The following is a 22,119-nucleotide window of genomic DNA, read 5'->3' on the forward strand; positions in this document are numbered from 1 at the left end:
GAAATGCTGCTGGTGTCAGTGTGCCAATGCGGCAAACACTTGTTTATTCCTTGAAATGAAACCCTTACCAGTGGCACTGTGATGTCATTATTCTTGATCTTTGACAATAACTATTTGGGCAAAGGAGAATTCTGCAGGATGCTGTGTTGAATGCCATCCATTCACTTCCTGTGAAGTCACATAACTAACCTGTATTTTCTCAGTTGCTGTCAAAAGTAATTCAGAGTCTAATGCTGACATTAAACATAAGAAAAGGCAGAACTATTAGTTTTACATGGAATACAGAAAATGGAAGAAAATACGTTATGCATGTCTCCAGACTGCTTCCAAATCTTTTCTAGTCATAGCATCGAAAAAGTGTGTTTTCCATGGCACGAATTTATAAACTTGGGGAGTAGGGTAGGATCAGTCTTACTCTGGGTCTGCAGCATTTGACAGGTTTCATACTTGAATATCTGTAGATCTACAATAAAACAAATAAATATATTTTTTGTTGTTAGTAATTGGTGTTAAATGCTAAAGGGTAATTACTTAAAATGTGAAGATGTGATAGGATCAGGATTTTGCTCAGAAATTCATGATTTTGGAATTTGCTTTGTGTTTTGTGGAAGTCCAGCACAACAGTGTTTGAGTGTGTCTACCTTATGTTTCCCAGGTTTCTACCATTTAAAAACCTGAACTTCCAGGCTTTCTTGGTTATCTGTGCTTTGAATAATTTCAGTTAATGAATATAAACTTCTTTTTTTTCAGTCACCCAGCATGGGCACCCTGATGGGGGTGTATTTACCGTGCATGCAGAATATCTTTGGGGTTATTCTGTTCCTTCGGCTGACTTGGATGGTGGGAATGGCTGGAGTCCTTCAGTCTTTCCTGATTGTATTGCTTTGCTGCTGTTGTGTGAGTATTTAGGTAGAATAATGCATGTGACATAACCTCTGTGAAACTATTGACAAACTTGGAGGGGCAGCATTGTATATGCTTGTGGAAAGAGAAGCCAGATTTTTGCCAGACACACTTCCCCGATGTTCATAGCCGTGGGATTTTTTTTTTTTTTTTTGCTAGTACTTCTAAAACGACAAACTTTTATCTAGTGTGGATACAGTCTTAAAAATTGTGTTTCTTCAGCACACAACTGTTTTCCATGCCCGTCCCAGGTGGTGGCTGCCTGCTCTGCTGGACTAGCCCTTGTTGGAATTGCAGTTCTGCAGATGGAGGGATACCTGTGTTCTCTTGCTTTGTCTGGAGACACCCACTGTTTGACCTGATAAAGCAGTGGCCATCCCTCAAACAGAACTCTCAACAGCTCGATGATTAAATTCCTCCTGCCCTTGTTTTTTTTCTTTTAGATAATGACAGGCAGAATAAATAGAAATAATGTATCCTCTATGCAGTGGCAGCTTTATTTTATCAAGAAATAAGTTATGTTTTAAAAAATGTTGTTGACATAATTGCTTCCTTTTTCCTGTTTTCCCTAGACTATGTTGACAACCATATCAATGAGTGCTATTGCCACAAATGGTGTTGTTCCAGGTAAGTGTAGTTAGCGAATCTCATTTGTGCTAAAAAAAGAAAAAAAAACCAATTGCTATAAGCTGTTCACATGGTTTTATTCCAGAGAAGTTTGCTTAATCCAGGATACAAAGCCCGAATTCCTATCTAGTATTTCTTCTTAGTATCAATAAGGCTAAAGACTAGCTTATTTGATTTTTCCCTCTGTGCTAACAAAACACATACTTAATTGAATCTCAAAATAGCAGATACACAGTATAAAAATCTGTTGTATTCTTGTCGTGAATATTTAAAAACTTAATAAACCACAATTTTATTCTCACTTTTCTTGTTTCATAGCTGGTGGCTCCTATTTCATGATATCTAGATCATTGGGACCAGAGTTTGGTGGAGCTGTAGGGCTGTGCTTCTATTTGGGAACAACATTTGCAGGAGCAATGTATATCCTTGGTGCCATTGAGATTTTATTGGTGAGTAGTACCGGAGTAGTCCTGCTTTAAAGACAAATAAAATATAGAAAGTACCCCAGTATTCTTGTCCCATGTTTGTGTACACATTCACAGGAAGAGACTAGAGGGTCTCCAGTTTCGTGGTGTCCAGTTCTGTACCATTAGTGCTTCCCTTTGGAAGCTGGGTGTCCAGACAAGAAGCTCTTCTGACAACACAGGTGGAAGTATGACTTAATCCAAGACTCATGGTCATGATTGATAAAGTTGGCTCAGTTGTTCTACTGATGTAGAACGGGCTGTTATCTCTTGACTTTTCCTGTTAAGATGAGGATTCCCAGTGAAGAGCATGTTGTAAAATGGAAAGTGATTTACATTGCCAGTATAGGTACATGATCCCGGACAGAATTCTCTTTCAATGTTCCTTCAGCTTGCTTTTGCTTTCTCATTTCAGACATATATTGTGCCACAAGCAGCAATTTTTCATCCATCCGGTGCCCACGATGCTTCCAGTGCCATGCTAAATAACATGAGGGTGTATGGCACTGTATTCCTCATCTTAATGGCAGTGGTGGTCTTTGTAGGTGTCAAATACGTAAACAAATTTGCTTCCCTCTTCTTGGCCTGTGTAGTAATATCCATACTGTCCATTTACGCTGGAGCTATCAAGTCCATCTTTGATCCACCTGAATTTCCGTGAGTAGTATTTCTGGATGTGGGTATAGCTTTGCCTATGGGTCTGGAAGTTGGGGTTTAATGGTAGGTTACTTACAGCTTGTGGCTAATGCATTGTTGAAGCTACCTTTTTTGTGAATTACTTCCAACATTTTTAGCTGTGAGAAACAGGGCACCTCTTAGGAATGTGATGGTGGGGCCATGGTCAGGCCCTGGTCTGGGAACAGGCTGGTCTGCCACATGAGGAGCCCTGCTCTGCACACAGCCATATGCTCCTTGGCATGACGGCAGTTAAACATGAAATACAACTCCTTAAACTCAGAGCTGGAGCAGCAATAATGTGGAAATGTGTTTTACCAGGAAAGCAAACAGTGTTTTCTGATACTGCTGACAAGAGATGAATAGAAAGGAAATAGAGGAGTTGAATCTATATAATTATCCACCTCTGAAAGTGCTGTGACCATAACTAAGTACTTGCAATGCTCAAGTGCTCCCTTTGGATATTTAAGGCCCAATGATTATAGTGTTTTAAAACAGTGAAGGTTTACATCAGTAAAAGTAAAATAGTGTCTCTGCCTTCTCCTCATTATCTCTTGGATTATTCTTGCATGTTTTCCCTATCTTTCTTCCTTCAGTTGTATTCTTTTTTTTTTTTTGAAGTCACTAGATAGTGTATTTATTTTTAATTCTGGAGGGGAAGGCTTCTCTGAAGTTACAGTTCATGGGCCTGCAAAAATGGTCCTGTCTCTTTTATTTTGCTGGCTTCAGTGATCGGTAAGACCTGTGAAACAATTAAACATACTAAAATGGAAGAAACTTTTTTCTTTTCCTGTGGGTGTTTTCTGACACCGGAAGGAGAAGCTGAACGAACTTCTGGCAGCAGCAAGCTGTTATGTTGGATCACTGTGTCTTGTGGAACTGTCTTTGGAGAAGTGGATTAAAATTTTTTCAGTGCTGGAATAAGTGATGTTTATGGTGAGGTGAAATACAACGGGCACTGGAGGATTTTAGCAGTTATGCACAGTATCTTCTGGCAAGAAGACCCTTGCTTATTGTGATTGTCCCTAATTGTGAAGCTAAAATGTCAAGGGTCATTCAAGTGCTACTATACAGAAACTGGGATAATGAGATTTCAAATATATTTAAATAATTTGAATTCTAGTACTTTTTAAATTTCTTCCACTTCAGTAGTTCTTTTTTACAAAAAATGCCCTCCCCCCCCCAAAAAAAAGCCAACACACCAAAAAAACCTCCAAACAAACAAACAAAAAAATGCAACCCCCCCCAACCTAAAGCAGCCTAATCTTCCCTTTTCATTGTTTAAGGTAAATTGACCAAATTCAATAAATCACATTGACGTAGCTTTTTATACCTTTCCCAAAACTGTTGAAAAAGTAGCTTTATACCTCTGACCCTTAAAGGGAACAGACAGTCTTTGTCCTGCTACCACCATCCTTTTGAAGGTAAGAAATGATGTAGCAGACTAGAGTAACTTGAAGCTTCCACAATATGAAAGAAGAACTATGGGGAAGGGTGGATTTCATTTTCCTGGTAACATACAATAACCCTGGTGTTCATGTTTCCCTTCCAGGATTTGCATGTTGGGCAACAGGACTTTGTCAAGAGATCACTTTGATGTTTGTGCCAAAACCATAGTTAAGGATAACATAACTGTGGCCTCTAAGCTTTGGGAGCTTTTCTGCCACACTGCAAACTTAACCGAAGAACACTGCGATGAATATTTCCTAATGAATAATGTCTCTGAGATAGCAGGAATTCCGGGAGCTGCTAGTGGCATTTTAATAGGTATAGTAGAATATTTTTTTTCCCTTAAAGAGGAGGCATGCTGAGCAATTGAAATGGGTTGAACTCTTCCCTGCTGGGAAGCGACTGAAGAAATGTAATGACAGTGAAGAAATTATCTTCAATAAAAAAACCCCAAATCTTATAACCTTTAAAAAGAGGAGAGGGCACTTTTGTCCTGATACAGTACTTGTCTGCTGTAAAATTGATTAAATATGCCTTGTATGTCTCATAATTTCATCAGGAAGTCAGCTATGATTATAAATTATACTAACATGAGTAAGTTATTAAAATTTTTCATAACTCTGCATAGTGACAACTCTCCATTTAGACAGGTTAAGATTATATCCTGAAAGATAAGAGTACTTGTACAGAAATAGTATGTCTCCTGCTTTGCCCACTCTTGAATATAATATCATTGAAAAGTGTTCATTATTGAAAAAAACTCCAGGGAACAGCTGCTCTGTGCAGGTGCTGAATGCTGAAGGTTCCCATTTTCACAGAAACCAGCATTCTAGTTTCTAAAATGGACTCAACATTTGTTAGTGAAATTTCAAATGCCAAACGTGCAATTCTGTAATTCTTTCACTGACTGAAGAACAAATCCGTTCCTGTCTAGAGAGCTGCTCAGTATTGCTGCTTTGCATTCTCTGAGCTACTGTGTGTGGTATGGCGGTTCGTAAATATATTCAGTATTTCCTTGCGTTAAAATAGGTATGAAGTTAAAAGAATGTTACATTTAGTAATAATAAAGGATAAGTTGCTTAGACTTCAGTAGGCTATTGATACATATTTGTGCTTTTTTGATACAGATTCCTTTGAAAACACGCAGTATAAATTTTCTTTCATGTAACTTGTATACGTCTTCATTTGTGTTGATCACTGAACTGCATTTGTAATCCTCAGTTGTAGACCCATTACAATGAGAACATAGTATAATGAGTTTGAACTGAAATGTGCTTTTCTTTTCTGTGGTGTGATAATAACCTTGAAGACAACTTATGGAGCAATTATTTGGAGAAAGGAGAGATCCTGGAGAAAGCACATCACCCATCTGTTGATGTAGCAGGCCAGAAAAACAACCTGCACCTGTACGTGCTTTCAGATATTGCTACTTCCTTCATGGTGCTGGTTGGCATCTTCTTCCCTTCGGTGACTGGTGAGAATGCTGGGATAAGAGGGCATCATGGGGCTTTGAGCTTCTTCCTGCCCTGTGATCTTACATTTGAATATACTTTCAGGTATCATGGCTGGTTCAAACAGATCAGGGGACCTCAAAGATGCACAGAAATCCATTCCCGTTGGAACAATTCTTGCCATTGTCACCACATCACTAGTCTGTATCCTTTTATAATTAGTAGAGTGCTGCTACATTGTATCTGATTTATGGAACTGCATTCAGGTCACCAAATTATCAGTGTGAGTATGACTTGTAAAAAAACAAACAAACAAACAAACAACAAAACAACAATCCTTGGGCTGAAAGCATTGGAATTATTACCCTGTTATTTTCTGTCCCGCTTTTTGTGGTGGGTTCTGTTGTTTTGCATTTCCATTGCTGTTCTTTGCTACACAGTGATCTACAGCTTTTCAGGCCTTTTATTTGAAGTGACTTTAAGGACTATAGGTTGTCTTGAACATTTTAGGACAAGATAAACTGGAGTTAGAAATGAAACTAGACGTTTCCGAGGCTTTTTTCAGCTCTTCTGGGATTAGAACCACAAGGGCTTTGCTTAGGAAAGACTGTCTTCATCTCTGTTCTCCTGCTAAAGAGATTAAACCAAAGTCTTTCAGCTTCATCTAGCTCCTGATGTCCTAAATGACAATTTTTCAACATAGGAGATTAAAAAGAAAAAAAGAAAAGTCAAAAGAGCTTTCTAAATAAATCCCACCCAAAGGGCAGCTGGCTGAGATGGTGACTTTCCTGGAAATTCTGCTGTTCCATTCCTGTTTTTTGCCAAACCTTGCCTAACTGTAAATCAGGATCCCAGCTTGCTTGTCCCAGCTTCTTAGGAGCACAACCTTCTCCAGTTGTTATTTTGGGAACTGGCCCTGTACGAAGAAGTCAGCATTTCCTGTGAACATAATAAATATTAAACCAGGTCACAGACATAATGCCAACTCTGTTGGCAGTTTGGAACTGACTCAGTAACTGATGTGTTGGTTTCATACGCCACCCTGTGGGAGCCTCACACCGTGGTTTTTAGGAGGGAGCCACGTTTCCCCTTTTATTACACTTTGTAATCTACAGTTGCATGTCAGGGGTAGAACTTAGGATTTAACCATTCATGTGAACTTAATTCACAAGATCAAAAACTTTATGGATTGCCAGATCCAAAAAGCCTAAGGTATTTTGTCCTGCACAGTGCAGCAGCAGTACAGTTTAATAACAAACCTCATAGTCAAAGACCTACTGGTGACGTGAATGCCATCAGAGGCCACAGATAGGAACATGCAAGGTAATGGGTTGCTGTATGTTCAAAATATCTTCAGACACAGGGAAAGGAGGGAGAAAAGAAAGATAGTTTAATATCAGCTTCTATACTAGCAGAAGATTAAATTGACATTTTAGTATAAAAATGCTTCATTTGATTTTGTTTCCTTTATCAGAACATTTAAAACTGTTTTAAAAACTGAAACTTGAAAGAACAACTTTGTTACTTTAACATAAGAAGCTTTCTGTGAGATGTGAAACATTAATTTGCTCACAGCTTTATGATGTACTTGTGGAGGTGCTGCAGTGCAAATGCTGTGGGACGGAGGCACATACTCTCCTTTCCACGATACTTTCTATGGGGTTTTTTTTCTGCCACATCTTAAGAAATCTTACTTCCTTAGCACACTCTGTCCTCAAGACTTCAGTTGTGTATTATTATTTGGAGCCTGCATAGAAGGTGTTGTCCTGAGAGATAAGTAAGTTGTACTGCTTTAATGCTCTCCTTTCATTTTCTGTTTTGCAGAGTAGGTATTCTTTTCCATCTTGCCTCCTCCTTCCCCCTACAAATCTCCCTGCCCTTAGGTTTTTTTGGCTTTTACTTACGGGTACCTTTTAAAACCATATTTGTATGTAAATTGTAATCACTGTTTTGGTAATCTACTTCTATTTGATTTGATGTTTTCTGGCATGGTTCCCTCAGATCTTCCATCCTGTGTCTTAATTCTTGCATTTCTCTATATGAAAGTGAGAAATAATGTGGTGATAATACAAGAATTTTAAAATATATATAATGAAAAGAAAGCTTTCAAACTGTTGGAATCAGGCTGCAGACACTTCCTATATGTGTATCAAAAGTAACTCAGTTTGTTTACTACTTTCTGTATTTCCTGATCAAGAAAATAGTATTTAATAATATTTAATAATATTTAAATGACATCTTAAAACTGACCCAAAAACCCAAACCTGAGTCTCAACTGAATGCTCCCTGTCCCTCTCTGCAGGTATGGTGATGCGGTGAACAAGAACTTGGTGGTGGGTACCCTGTCATGGCCCTCACCGTGGGTCATTGTGATAGGATCCTTCTTCTCCACCTGTGGGGCAGGTCTGCAGAGCCTCACTGGAGCCCCCCGGCTGCTGCAAGCCATAGCCAAGGACAACATCATCCCTTTCCTGTGGGTTCGTACATCTTAAAAACACATTCTGTACATACTGCCTAACCAGCTGCTTGACTTTATGCTCTTGGAAATCAGATTTGTTTTCCCTAGTTTGCCCAGCACTGAAGTGAGAGTCGATATTTTTTATTTTGATGCTTTTTTTCCTTTGTTAAAAACTAGGAATACTGTTAAGGAGTTTGATTAGACGTTATGTGGTAATTTTATCAAGAAGTTGAATATCTAATTCAATGAAGCACAAAAGGACATTAGAATAACTTGACTCCTTGCTCTAGAGAAGGAATTATGTAGGAAAATTACTACTGTTTTTAAAAATGTAATCTGCTTTTTTTCCATTACAGCCTTATGAAATACTTGGCAGATATGCTTAATGTTTCTGTTTTTCAGATCTTTGGCCATGGAAAAGCGAATGGTGAACCGACATGGGCTCTTCTGTTAACAGCATTGATTGCTGAGCTGGGAATCCTGATTGCTTCACTTGACATGGTGGCTCCAATTCTCTCAATGTAAGAAACAGGCTGGTTGCTGTTAAGGGAGGGGTGGAATTAAGAATACTCTTTTGAATGTTGCTAGTTTGATTGTCTTTCAGAACTATAGCTTTAACCATAAAGCAAATTACTGGAGTCTGAGTTCCACTTTCATTATTTCTATGAATCCTCTGACTTCAGACTTTTCATATACATTTGTTTCTGCTGTGGAGTATTCTGTGAATAGTCAAGTTTTTAGTATATTTTATTTGGTTTGGGAAAACAGTTTTATCACAGAGCAAAGACAGCACTGATGATGTGAATAGATCTAACTTGATCTAATTTAAAAATTGTTTTGACTACTTTATACTGATAGTCCAGGCTAATAAAAATCACAGGCACATGTGACAGAGCAGCTGGATTTTGACTGTAAATTAATTGTGATTGTGTGCGACAGAATCTCTAAATGTGTGTTCTAAAAGGTTTTGCACTTTTTTTGCTTTTCAGGTTTTTCTTGATGTGTTACCTCTTTGTTAATCTGGCATGTGCAGTACAGACACTTCTGCGAACTCCAAACTGGCGGCCTCGCTTCAAATACTATCACTGGTAAGCAAAAGGCCAGGCCTGTAATCTGCAGTGAGGGCTTGAGAAGAACCCTCTCCATGAGGGCAGTGGGCAGTACATTGATCCGATATTCTTAGTGGACCAGACCCAGATGTGTAATGGCATGAGAGTTTAATTTCAACAGCAGGATACTAAAACTAATGGGGACTGGGGAGATCCATTGGAATCTTTACTTTCACTGTCAGTTTAGAATAGACAGTTTAAAGAAAAAAGAGCAAGAGTGTAATTTGTTTTTAAGGTTTTTCTGCCCCACTAAGTAGTAATACCTTTGCTTTTTCCTTTAGGGCCCTCTCATTTTTAGGCATGAGTATCTGCCTGGCACTGATGTTCATTTCTTCTTGGTATTATGCTTTGGTAGCAATGCTTATTGCAGGCATGATTTACAAGTACATTGAATACCAAGGGTAAGTATTAACTGGATAAAAATGGGTAGGAAGGGAGAATTGGATCTATTTTTTAATGAATTATCTCTAGTGTTCACGTTTGGAGAAGGCACTGTACAGAGATAACTTGTAGGCATTCCTTATTAGTTCATGTTTTTTAATTGTTTTACTGTATCAGTGCTAAACAAAAGCCCCTGAAGTGCTTTGTAGTTAAACCTTTAAAGGTGCTTGGTGAAACTTGAGTCACAGAAAGCAGAAAACTGGTTGGGGTTTATTTTCCTGCTGTCTGTGGCACATGATTGCTTCAGGCCCAGAACAGCTGATGGCAATACCTAATTCCAGTTTATCTGGTGCAAAGGTCTGTCAAGAACAGTCCTTGAAAAGCTGAATCTACAGATTGGCTTGCCTGAGACTGATAATGTTGGATGCTGTGGTATGGCTGTATAAAATAATTTGGCTTAATGACTCAACCAGGTATTGTGAAGTGCCAGATGTTTGTATATGCTTGGGAAGCTTCGTCCATAGTGGAGCGTTAATTATGAATTAAGCACAGAATGGTGGTGGTGTCATATGTATTTGACTGAAACATTTGCATTTTTCTCATGTGACATCAGACATTCATGTACAAATGATAAATATACATGTGATGTGTGCTATGTATCATGTTATTAAACTCATTTTAAGATACTGGTGTGTCTATAGCCTGACTGTAGGTGCGCAGTTAAATGCTCATGGAACCACATGTTGGCTAAACTGTGTGTTCTTCACAGTGCGGAGAAGGAGTGGGGTGATGGTATCCGGGGCCTTTCGCTCAGCGCGGCAAGATATGCCTTACTCAGACTGGAGGAGGGCCCTCCACACACAAAGAACTGGAGGTACTCATCTCAGACTGATAAAATGCACTGTCATGGTTATCTACTTACTCTTAAGGAATTCAACTGGACTCTAAACAAGATGCTTTTGGTCTGTGTGAATGAATTTAAATGCCCAAAATGTTAAAAAAAGAAGTGTTGACTGCAGTCAGCTGCCTCGTCACTGGCAAGCCCTACTGTATGGGCCCTGTATGGGCAGACCTTTCGTGCCCTTTGGATCTTTAGTTGGACTCAAAATTGGTGAATTCAGAAGTGGAACCTGGGGAAACTGTGGAGTCTGTGAGTTCAGAGGTCCAGAGGTCAAGAAACTGAAACAGTGACTAACATTATTCCCTCTGACTTTATGTGTTGAAAACAGATTAAGTGGGCAAGAACCCTCCTCTCGGTTGGGCATTGCACAACTCCTGGGTTCTGAACAAGAGGACTAGGAATCTACCCGAGACAGAGTTTTATAGATATTTTTATACTTGCTCAGCCATAACTTAAGACAGGAAATAATTTAATTGCTATGTAGCAACACCTTAAGGGACAGAAGACAGGTGGGATCTGTGTTGAGATGAAAATATTCGTGTTTTCCATGTGCCAGGTTTCTGAATACAGGCTACAAATATTTTCTTGGCACAAATATCCAGATAGATCTGGGAGAACAGCCTTAAAGTACGAACACATATTGTGTGCTCTAACAGTACTTAAAAGAGCCTTGAAAAACAAGCCTGTGAATAAAATGCTAATGCAAGCTTCTTAACCTAGGTATATCAATGGGTTTCATTAATGTCAACACAATGCAGTAGCAGAATTCCCACAATATTTCACATCTGCTTTTAATCAAGAGAAATAAAATATTAAGTAAAATTCTTCTAATGTGTGAGATACAGAAAGAACATATTGTTTCAGAGTTAATATTCAAGCACAATATAAGTGATGAGAAGCAGTTTTTTACAAGTGTTTTTGTTAAACCTTTAGGTAAAAAGGACATTGCCTTTTTTATTTTCTCCAGGCCTCAGTTGCTGGTGCTTCTGAAACTTGACGAAGATTTGCATGTAAAATACCCTAGATTGTTAACATTTGCATCCCAGTTGAAAGCTGGTAAAGGTTTGACTATCATAGGATCAGTGATCCAAGGGAATTTCTTGGAAACTTATGGAGAAGCCCAGGCTGCTGAACAGGTCAGTGTGTTAAACAAATTCCTGAAGTAGAAAGGGGTGAGTGGGCAGGTAATGCAAAATTTTGTTTCCCAAACACACATGGAAAAAAGCATGTTAATAAGGCTTCCATGAAACATAGGACTAGTTGAGCAGTACTACAGCTGTTCAGTAAAGGGCTTGCAAACATGGTTCAGCTGCCAATTGTGGCTTTGGGAATGCAAGATCAATGCTCAAATGTTATGTAAACAGCCTTACTGCATGTAACAGTCTTAATTTATAAGGAATAATTACTATGGAAGTTCTACATGCTGCTTAATGGAGGGAAGAGGACTATTTAGCTTTCTGAACATCCCAAGTAGCATTTCAATAACTGTCAAACTCAGCAAATGTGCTCTGCCTTTTTCAGTGTGCTGATAAATTTATTCCAAAAAGCATTGAAGGATGGTCGTGAAAATTTGTTAATAAATTAATCTCTCTCATTCTATAAACATGATATCGTAGCCCTGTTTACATCTGTATAACAACAGCAGATGTTTTCTTCCCCAGGGGCATTTTGTATAGGAAAATTGTTACAAAAGTAAAACTAATTCATGGGCCATGTGTTGACCACATGGCCCATGTTTTTAAACAAATGAAGGGTACACTTGATAGGTGTGTGGATTTGGTGCTTATATTTGTAAATTTAATATAAACACAGCATGTTACTTGGTAATCAGAAACTGGAAATCCCAATGAAGTCAATTGGCCTTGGGTTAAAAAAGGTGAGTGTTATAGGATTAGAAAATGGAGAGTGAGATAGTAACACAGATATCACTAACTACTACTGTGAATAGGAGATGATGGCACAAACGAAAAAACCCTAATCTTAATCTGTTAGAAGTGATTATGTTTGGAAGAAAACTCTATTTTAAACAAGTATTACACACAATTAGTGTGTATTTTCTCTTTTGTTTTATTAAGGAAAGCAGATGAGCAGAACTTTGCATTGAAATGTGTATTACCTATGGACACGTGAACCAGGAATTGACATAGCAATCACGTGATTGGGAAATACTAGGAGTTCCTTTTGGTTCTGAAGGTTTTCCTTGTCTCTCTTGCAGACTATTAAGAATATGATGGAAATTGAGAAGGTTAAGGGATTTTGTCAAGTAGTCGTAGCCAATAAAGTTCGAGAAGGAATTGCTCACTTAATCCAGTCCTGTGGACTAGGTGGCATGAAGCATAACACTGTGGTGTTGGGATGGCCCTATGGCTGGAGACAAAGTGAAGATCCAAGGTCTTGGAAGACATTTATAGGTGAGCTTTAAAGGCTCTGTGTGATCAGACACCATGAACAGAGATGTTTATTATACACATGGTAAACACAGGGGATTTTAACAGTATCCTTGTGAAATTGGTTTTGGGTTTTAGTCTGGTTTTTTCTAGTATTGATGGTGAAGTAGATAATTTCTCACAAAACTGCTCTGTTTGAAATGCCACTTCCTGTAGGTAAAATACCTATGAAAGATGCTCAAAGATTAATCTGGCAGCTAAAATTTATCGTTAAAAAATTATGGACTTGAGAGATGCTGGTTTCATGGCAAACTATAATTTGTTTATCTGACAATCTCTGTTTTGTCACAAAGATTATCTATCTTTCAACTTGTCCTTCACTACTGAATAACACACTCCTTGCCTCTATCCTTCTCCTTCACCTATGGTCCAGTTACTTAACCCAGAGCAGATGATTTCTCCTCAGACTTAGCTTTTGAGATTGCTGATTTGATTTCAAATGTGAAATAGGGCTTGTGTTCCTGTGAGTTTGCTTTATCCTGGCTTTGTCATTTGGACCAACCTGTCTATGCAAGTCTTACTGTACAAACTTTTCTTTATTTAAGTGATTTCTTTTATGGTTTGCTGACATTTGCTTAGTGAGTAACTTTTTGTTTGTTTGTTTTAATGATAGAGCATTCTTGCAGAATTGGAAGTAACTATGTTCTTCCCCTTTTGGCCAGGTACTGTTCGCTGCACAACTGCAGCCCACCTGGCTCTGCTGGTTCCCAAAAATGTGTCTTTCTACCCCAGCAACCATGAGCGTTACAACGAAGGCAATATTGATGTGTGGTGGATTGTGCATGATGGAGGCATGTTGATGTTGCTTCCTTTTCTTCTCAAACAGCACAAAGTAAGCAGCTGGTCAGAACCTACTTACTTCTGCGTGCATTAGTTTAAAGAAACAAGGTCCAGTAGTAGACCCTGTATTGATAAATGCAAGTGGATATATTATGAAGTTTGTTTTGTAGAGCAGAATATTATTGGTTCAAATCCCGAGAGTTTGTTTTCTCTCACCAGGTTTGGAGAAAATGCAAAATGAGAATTTTTACTGTAGCTCAGATGGATGATAACAGCATCCAGATGAAGAAGGATTTGGCTACTTTCCTCTATCAACTCCGAATAGAGGCAGAGGTAGAAGTGGTAGAAATGGTAAGGGAACTGAGCCCATTTTTCACTTTATTATGCAAGTGGTGATATTTGGCTATCACTTGATTACAAGCACTATATTTGTCCTTATTTCTGCAGCACAATAGTGATATCTCAGCATATACTTATGAGAGAACTCTTATGATGGAGCAGAGATCTCAGATGCTGAGGCAAATGAGGCTGACAAAAACTGAGAGGGAAAGGGAGGTATGTCATTTGTGGTTCTTGGCTCTGGGCTGCTGAGGGGAGTGACACAAAGGTTCCTTCCTAGTAGTGTGTTATATAGCTGCTGCTTAAGTTTATTTTTCTGAAGATGCAAGGAAATACTTTTAGTGTAGCTTTTTTGTTTCCCCAAATTGCATGTAGTTCTTGGGTTTTTTTCTTTCTATGGGATATCTGGTATTTGTCTCATTTTGTAGTATATGCTGTTTTCCTACTGAAGATGTCATTCCAGTTTGGACTTACAGGACATGTAGCTATGAAAGGTGCAGGTGATCTAACTCTTCTGCATGTGTTTGTCCAGCTTATTTTAGTTGTCAGTTTTGAGTCAGACTTGTCTGTTGTTTCTGACCACGTGATGATGTGAGTGAGACTGACTTCTTTTTCTTGTATAGATACAGGCCTCTGTCAGTCCAAATTCTGCACAGCTTACACCCCTCAAAACTGTTTAAAGTCAATTTGGTATGTAAGATTATTGGCTAGAGCAGATGCCTGGTATCAGAGCTGTCTTAAAGGCTAAATTGACTGGACAAAATAAAAGATACAATGGAACAAAAAGCCTTTCATTTCTTGAAGAGAACCAAAGAGCGTAAAATAAAGTCCCTGAGTTCACCTTGTCATTCATGTGCCCTCTAGGCTCAGCTGGTAAAGGACAGACATTCAATAGCACGTCTGGAGAGCCTCTACTCAGATGAAGAAGATGAGGGGGACCCAGTTCCTGAGAATATCCAGATGACCTGGACAAAAGAGAAATGTGATGCTGAGAAGCGGAACCGAGGCAGTGCTGTGGGAAGCTTTAGAGATCTCATCAGCATTAAGCCGTGAGTCTTGTCTAAGTGAACACCTTGCACCTCCCGAAACTCTACATGTGCTCTGCTTTTATTATCTTTTGTTTCATAATCCTTGGTTTAGACTTGGACAATCAACATTAAGGCCTGACTACTCAAAAGACAGCAGTTAGCCTCCCGAAAAATCTCTAACCAATTAAATGTGGCACACAGCCCTCAATGTTTTACTTGGTATAGTCAAATTTCAAATTGGAGCTGTTAAGTCCTATAACAACTTTTCTCGTCTCCCAAATACCTCAGTAAAACACAGCAGATCGATAATTTCACTGATCTAATCAGAATTAAACGAAAAGTCTTGATAACTTCACTATCTAATATGTACTGTGGATGTTTAAGGCAGAAAGGAAGAAGCTGTGGAGATGGTGATTAATGACTTGGAATAGAATATGTGTGTGATAAAACCCTCTGAGACAGACTTGCTGCTGAAGGAGCACTGACATGTAACAACAGCTGTGGTTACCACGTGTGTGCCCCATGAGGAGCTAGAAGTAAAGGTCTATTTTGGTTTTGTATAAAAATGCCTGAATCTCCTGTGACTTCTTTGATGTCCTACATCTTACATGAAGAGTTCAGTTAGTCAGTTTTGCATATTTGGCAGAGTTCCAGATTTTTCTTCCTAATAAATCATAATTCAATTCTGTTTTAGGCTGAATCATACTGTAGAAATTCTGCTGAATTTGGTGTTAACTACCTGTACTTTTTCCTCTTCCATGCTTTCAGAGAGTGGGAAAACTTGTAAGTTTGTTATTGAACTTAGAAATACATTAAGATGGTTGAGAGGGAAGACTTCATTTTCTCAACTAAAATCAGGAAAACTGTATGTAATGATGGAAGAAAAGCAAAGGCATTAGAGTTGAGCAGTCTTAACAATGTTTTAAAGGGAGCAGGATTAGCTACTTAAGCTAAGAATCATTATAAGTAGGTTGTAACAAACTACAAGAGTTGTCCTGACAAGAACTAAGTCCGGATAGAAAACAATTACGGGTCTGAACCTGTTTTCTCAAGCAGAGTATGACACAAGCAGGCGGAAACATTACTCATTTAGAGAAGCTCTCGTTCCACAGTTCCTAGCAGTTCTCTACTGCTAGGATGTTTTTTCTGGTGGTTTCTGGACACTAAGCAAGCCCTTTGTTATAGCCTACACCTTTGAATCACTGGGGAGATGACAATTTTAAATATCGCTTTAGAGAAAACCAGATCTTCAGTTTTCAATTCCCTTTCCAAAACTATACACAGTTAAGGACAGTATGTGGTTCCTGCTGCTGGTTTCTTCCTCACTTCCTATAAACATACTCTGGCTTTCTGAACCTGATGTGAAGACAGAGGGTGTCCTTGCTCCAAATTAAATAAGAACATGAAGTAACAGCGAGATAGTTCACAGCAGGTAAATTGTGCTGTTGGTATAATAAACATGATTCTTCCCACTGCATCTTCTATTTTCTAGCTATATAAATTATTTCTTTGCAAGACTGAATATTTAGAAGAGCAGTGAAGTTACTAAAGACTTTCACTCATATCACGCAAAACTGAATTAATGAAACCACAGATTCATATTTTATTTGTTTCTACTAATACTCGTTTTTAATATATTAAAATGAAGGAAAAAACCCAAGTGGAAAATCCTCAAAGCTGTAAATAAATTCTCCCTTTGATAAGTTTATTTCTGTATTGTATTTCCTTTTATGTTACGAAAATAGTGTTTGATTTTCTGTAGGAAGGAAACATTCCCTGGCTCGAAATCCCCAAAGGATGCTTTCAAGTTAAATTCCTGCATGAACTGATGTTATTTTGTGTTAATGTATTCTGAATAAATAATGCCGTTACCTCTCTTAGCCTGGATTCTTAAGGAGCATCTATTCCCTTTTCGCCCATGTTTGAAACAAGTGTCTACTCGAGTTTGAAAGCATGATTGAGATTTTAAGGATACCTGGGTAAAAGTGTTGTAAATAGCCAGGCAGAGAGGTGGACTAGTGTCCAGCTGAAGGAGAGGGTCACATCCTTATTGCTCTCCAGAAAAGCCCTATAGGAGACATACATCCAGCCCTTTGTAGACTGCGATCCTGTATTTCCCTACCATGTGATTACAATCTGTAGTAAGCCAAGCTTTCTCTGGAGATGCCAACTGCTGTTCAACACAAAGAGGGAACTGTGCTCATGGGAAGTGTGGAGTGCAATGGTGCTGGTCTTCTACTTAGTCCTGATGTTTTTGAGAAGGAGTTTTCTGGTACTGAGAATGGAGAGGTGCGTGACCTGTGCTTCTGTGGGTGCGAGGGGTTCTGGACAGGGCTGCTGTAAGGGAAGGCTCTGCAGTCACAGGTGTCCACTGTCAAAGAGCACATCCCCTTGTACAATTGCGCTTTAACTTCTTATGCAAGACTAAATCATCTTGATAAAATGTACTTTTGAAGAGCGAAGTAATTTTGTAAACTGGTGACTTGACTCCAGAGATCTTACCGACAGACTAGCTGTACCTAAAGAACTCTAAAATCTCTTTTGTATCTTCATCATTGTGTGAAAAAACACTGTATGTTGAGTTGACATTCTACAGCGTTTTTAGGAGATTAAGGTATACTTTTAAGGGCCTTTTTAATAATTCAGTTTTCAGAGGCATGTTTCTAACAGTAAGTCTGAATGTGCTTTTTCTGCAGGAACCAGTCTAATGTCCGAAGGATGCACACAGCAGTGAAGCTAAATGAAGTTATTGTAAATAGATCTCACGATGCCAGACTTGTGCTCCTCAACATGCCTGGTCCTCCAAAGAATACTGATGGGGATGAAAACTGTATCCTTTCAGGCAAGACCTGGGCCACACAGAAGGTCTTTCTGTAATCTATGCTCTTGAATTCATTTTGCCACCAGTGCTGTCGAGCTGTGATATGTGATAAAGTGTCCACTGAGTGGAGGGTACTGTCTTGTGGCTTGTAGGGTAGTAATTGCTTAAAGTTGCTTAAAGTAAAAGTTGCCACTGGTTGCTATGGAAGCCTTGTTTGAAGGTTTGAATTTAGTCTTATCTAAATTCTTACTTGATTTTATTTGTTAGTTTAATTTAATTCTCAACAGTGGATGTAGCAGATATTTAAGAAGGCATTCACAGCAGCCAGTGCTCTGGGCAGAGCAGCGTCTGAACTTGAGTCAAAAGGAAGTCCTGAAAGAGAAGGGAATATCTCAGGCACACGTCAGAGTTTGGGGCTTAGGTCCAAGTACAAGGCTCTGGTAAGATAAAAATTCAGAGTCACAGTACTTTGGTTTTTAGAGGAATACTTACATGATTCCCTTAAGCAAGATCAGAGCTGAGGGTTGTGAGCTGGAGAGAGATCGTTGGTGCCACAGTTTGCTGCTGTCCACAGCTGCTCTTCAGCCTCGATTTGTACCATTAATTTAGTGTGTGCCAAAAAAAAAGATGTCACAAATGACATACCAAATGGTTGTTTTCCCCTAAATCTAGATAGTACTAGTAGCTGTAATAGCTTGTTTCACCAGAAAGGATAAAAACATTCCTCTTAGAATAAAGGGGTTTGAACCACATCTCAGGAGAGATTTTAAACTCAAGGTAATGGGTAATGCATATTTCTCTACCCCTCCCTAGAGAGGCTGAGCCACTGTGACTGAAAACTGCTCAGTATTCATGGGAGGGAGTGTGACTGTCACCTGGTGCCACCAGCATCTCTGACAGGCTCAGCTTTAGGCTGTGGTGGATTTGTTTTGGAGCTGCATGCAACTGTCTCTGTCTGACATGGGGGCAGCCTCTGGTCTCACCTCACATAAGCATTGCCATGTAAATCCAATACAGAGGCTAATCACCGTATTTTGGTTTTGATATTTCTTTTGTCCTTGACTTACTGAAACAGACATGGAGTTTCTAGAAGTCTTGACTGAGGGTCTGGAGAGGGTATTACTTGTTAGAGGTGGCGGCCGAGAAGTCATCACCATTTACTCCTGATTTAGAAGCTTCTAACACTGGTCTACATTTACCTTCTTGGTGACATTCCAGTTTTAAATGGAGAAGAAAAAAGGTTTTTGCCTAACTTTCTCCTCATCCAGTCCTACTCATTGTCTTTCCATTTGCAACATACATATCTTTTGGGATTGCAGTATTTGTTACACCATCCAATTAGCAACATAAATTAATTGTGAAGCTGCCACATTATTCAGTTTCTGCTTTGGGACTCCAGCATTTGTGCATGTAGTTTTAACACTAAACCTAATTTTAGTCAGCACTGCTATGTGCAGTATTTTTAGTAACTGTATGTAAAGGTAGGACATAAAAGCCAGTTATTGTAAAAAGATTTAAAAAGCTTTTTCTATTAGGATTGGGGAATAGAAGTACATTATATAACAGCTACTTTCTGCTGAAGTTCAGCTATAAAGCATTTTCTAAGAGCACACTAAACTGTAAGAGAGGACTGAAAAGCTTTCTTTTTCTGGATTTATTTCCAGAATTAAACTCTCAGTATTGGATAAGAATTTATACTTTTAATACACTTATTGATAGAGATTTAAATAAATTATGTTGATATAGTTGAAATTATGTATGTAGCTTACTATAGGTTGTGTTGCTTCTGAGACTTCAGGTTCTGTGAGGCCAGATCCCTATTTATTTTTGTATTTATTTGTCAGAAATATTGGATATACAGATGCAGACTGTTTAGAAGAACAGAGATCTCACAATAAATTCTGAATCATCAGTGGATTGCAAGACCAATCCTGGGCAGTTCTTTCATGCTTTAAATTTCTTGCAGACCATCCATCAAAGTACATTGAGCATGTTAGAGTCCTGTGTGTAGAGACAGGTGCTATGCTGCACGCACAGCGATGGGATGGCACTTGCACAAGTACAGGGGACCTGCTGCTTCAGTTTGTGCTTTATGCCCTTAGAGGGAGAAGAAGAAAAGAAGACCTGTATTAACCAATAAGTCTCTCGAGATTTTATTAAGCCCATTAAGTTGTACTTTATGTACAGAACATTCATATTTTTTCAATAAAATGTTGCATACACTTTGAACCTATTTTCTGGTCTGTGTGCAATGGTGAATTACATAGGAACAGCCTCTCTGTCGTGCCATGGTCCCATGTTGGCACCTCTGTGAGAGGTGAGAGGGGGAAGGTGGGCGGGATATGCTGGTGCTCGCCTAAATGGCACAAGTCCTGCACAGTGGAGGTGCCAGCTCAGACTGCAAAGCAGCTGGGTGGCCTGAGGAAAGACTCCAGAGTCCACAAATAACAGCCAGGTCGAACTCTGCACCTGTAGACTATTAAACACACACAAGCTTGTACCCCCTCAAGATTTCTGGCGAAAAAATAAAATATAAAACAAAATAAAATGAAAAAAAAAATAAAAAAAGAAGAAAATCAAACCCAAGAAAACTAAAAAAGAAATGAAATTAAAATTGAAATAAAAGAGAAAAAAACCCCCGTTTTGGTGCCCCCGTTTACTCCCTCCCCATGTCCCAAACCCTTAAAATGGGAGGGGAGGACTCCAAAAAGTGGGTGGGAGACTCCAAAAATTGGAGCAGGGGAGCTCCGCGGACGACGGGGGCCGGAGGCACCGAGAGGGCAAGGAATAACAGCAAAATAAAAGAAATAAATAGATCCCGGCAGCCCTGGCGCCGCCTCGGTGCATCCCAGAAGCTTTTGCGCTGCCCGGTATATCCCAGAAGGGTTTGCGTGGAAATAAAATAAAAAAGAAATAAAAAGTGTAAAAAACAAGGAAGAAAAATAAGATAAAATAAAATGTCAAATAGAAGTTTTTACTGGTGGCGGGACTCGAGGCCGCGGCTCCAGAGAAATCGGCGTTGTCCCCGCGGCGCCTCGGCCCCTCGGTGAGTGGGGGGCGCGCGGCTGCAGTGCCGCTCCCAGCCGGGTCCGCATCCCAGTCCTTCCTCAGTGCATCAAAAGAGCGGCTGTTTCCCGGTTCAAACCTCGGCATAGCCACCGAACCGGGCGCGGGTCCGTGGAAGCACTTCCCTGATTCTTGTTACTGCCTCACTCCACATCCCCCGTCGCGAAGCGCTCTGGGAACCCCGGGAGCTCAGCCCAACACCGCGGGAGGGTCCGGCATCCCCGGGGCTCCCTCCAGGCCCCCCCGCGCCTCGTTCCGGTACCGCCAGGATCGCCCTTGTCCCACAGCTTCCGCAGGCAGGACGCAACCACGCCGCGCTGCCCCAGCCCGCGCCGCGCCGCTCCAACCCCCGCCGCTCCAGCCCGCGCCGCCGCCCCACACAGCGCTTCAGCCGCGCAGCCATCCCCTGGCGGAGGGCGAGGCTTCTCCAGGCAGGGAGGCGCGTCTGCCATGAAGGGCAGGAGCACAGCCCGTGTGTCCCGGGCCGGGAGGGGGGCTCTGAGGGACTCCGGGGGGCTCCGGACACACCCCCCGGGCACTGTGGGGGACCTTTAGCACCGGGGATTCCTGCCCTCTGCGAGCGGGGGGAGCTGTGCAAGGAGAGGACTTCATCCATGTTAATTTTGGGAGTTAGACCTGCTGTTTCGTTCCTGGGCCCCCTTTCCCCCAGGAAAGAAAGGCTCTAGCCTTTGTGAGTCAGGTGCAATTTCAGCGCAGGGCTCCGGCAAGCTAACAAAACCCTTTCCACGCATATAGAAAGTTTTCCCACCTGCACCTGACACCCAAAAGCCATAGGCTTTCATTCTGGGGGGAATGGCTCTCATTTTCTTACAAATTACAATCCCAAATGCAAATTCGAACACTAAATCCAATACCAACTATAATACCTGTTCTCGTTAAGAGTCCTTTTCTCTGCCAGGCTCTTTACCCATCCTGATTTTAAGTCAGAGATGCCAACCGGGTGCTGCTGCTCCCAGAGCCTTTATATCTTCTGGGATTGGGCTCCTCCCTTTCCCCGGGGCCTCATTGGAAGGGAGGTGGGCACGGCCGGGGTATATTAACCCCAGCCTTTGCTCGAGGAGGTTATTCAGCAGCCGGGCTTCAATGGGAAAAGAATTCTCCCTTTCTTTCATTGAATGGGATTTCTCAAGCTGTTCCTGCTTTATTGAAACATCATCTTTGGCATCCAAAGAAGCAGAGCTGTATATGGCAATGAAGAG

General features: G+C 40.2%; 1 protein-coding gene across 6 annotated transcripts in view; it reads left to right on the top strand.

Annotated features, from left to right (window-relative positions):
• SLC12A4 (solute carrier family 12 member 4) overlaps window positions 1-20,066 on the top strand; it is a 47,042-nt gene extending 26,976 nt beyond the window's left edge. For all 6 annotated transcript variants that reach the window (XM_051771356.1, XM_051771358.1, XM_051771360.1 and 3 more), the window contains 21 exons: window positions 751-897; window positions 1,476-1,530; window positions 1,849-1,979; window positions 2,410-2,651; window positions 4,222-4,436; window positions 5,428-5,592; window positions 5,675-5,773; window positions 7,289-7,346; window positions 7,872-8,046; window positions 8,430-8,548; window positions 9,017-9,115; window positions 9,418-9,537; window positions 10,287-10,391; window positions 11,386-11,554; window positions 12,634-12,829; window positions 13,528-13,697; window positions 13,865-13,996; window positions 14,093-14,200; window positions 14,849-15,033; window positions 17,709-17,842; window positions 18,909-20,066. In XM_051771356.1, the coding sequence (XP_051627316.1) occupies window positions 751-897; window positions 1,476-1,530; window positions 1,849-1,979; window positions 2,410-2,651; window positions 4,222-4,436; window positions 5,428-5,592; window positions 5,675-5,773; window positions 7,289-7,346; window positions 7,872-8,046; window positions 8,430-8,548; window positions 9,017-9,115; window positions 9,418-9,537; window positions 10,287-10,391; window positions 11,386-11,554; window positions 12,634-12,829; window positions 13,528-13,697; window positions 13,865-13,996; window positions 14,093-14,200; window positions 14,849-15,033; window positions 17,709-17,842; window positions 18,909-19,000 (2,916 nt within the window). In that variant the 3' untranslated portion in view covers window positions 19,001-20,066. The remainder of the gene's footprint in view (window positions 1-750; window positions 898-1,475; window positions 1,531-1,848; window positions 1,980-2,409; window positions 2,652-4,221; window positions 4,437-5,427; window positions 5,593-5,674; window positions 5,774-7,288; window positions 7,347-7,871; window positions 8,047-8,429; window positions 8,549-9,016; window positions 9,116-9,417; window positions 9,538-10,286; window positions 10,392-11,385; window positions 11,555-12,633; window positions 12,830-13,527; window positions 13,698-13,864; window positions 13,997-14,092; window positions 14,201-14,848; window positions 15,034-17,708; window positions 17,843-18,908) is intronic.
• Window positions 20,067-22,119: the final 2,053 nt, after the last annotated feature.

This window comes from Manacus candei, unplaced genomic scaffold (assembly GCF_025592945.1).
Source record: "Manacus candei isolate 608988 ecotype Guabito, Panama unplaced genomic scaffold, ASM2559294v1 h1tg000131l, whole genome shotgun sequence".
Classification (NCBI taxonomy): Eukaryota; Metazoa; Chordata; class Aves; order Passeriformes; family Pipridae; genus Manacus; species Manacus candei.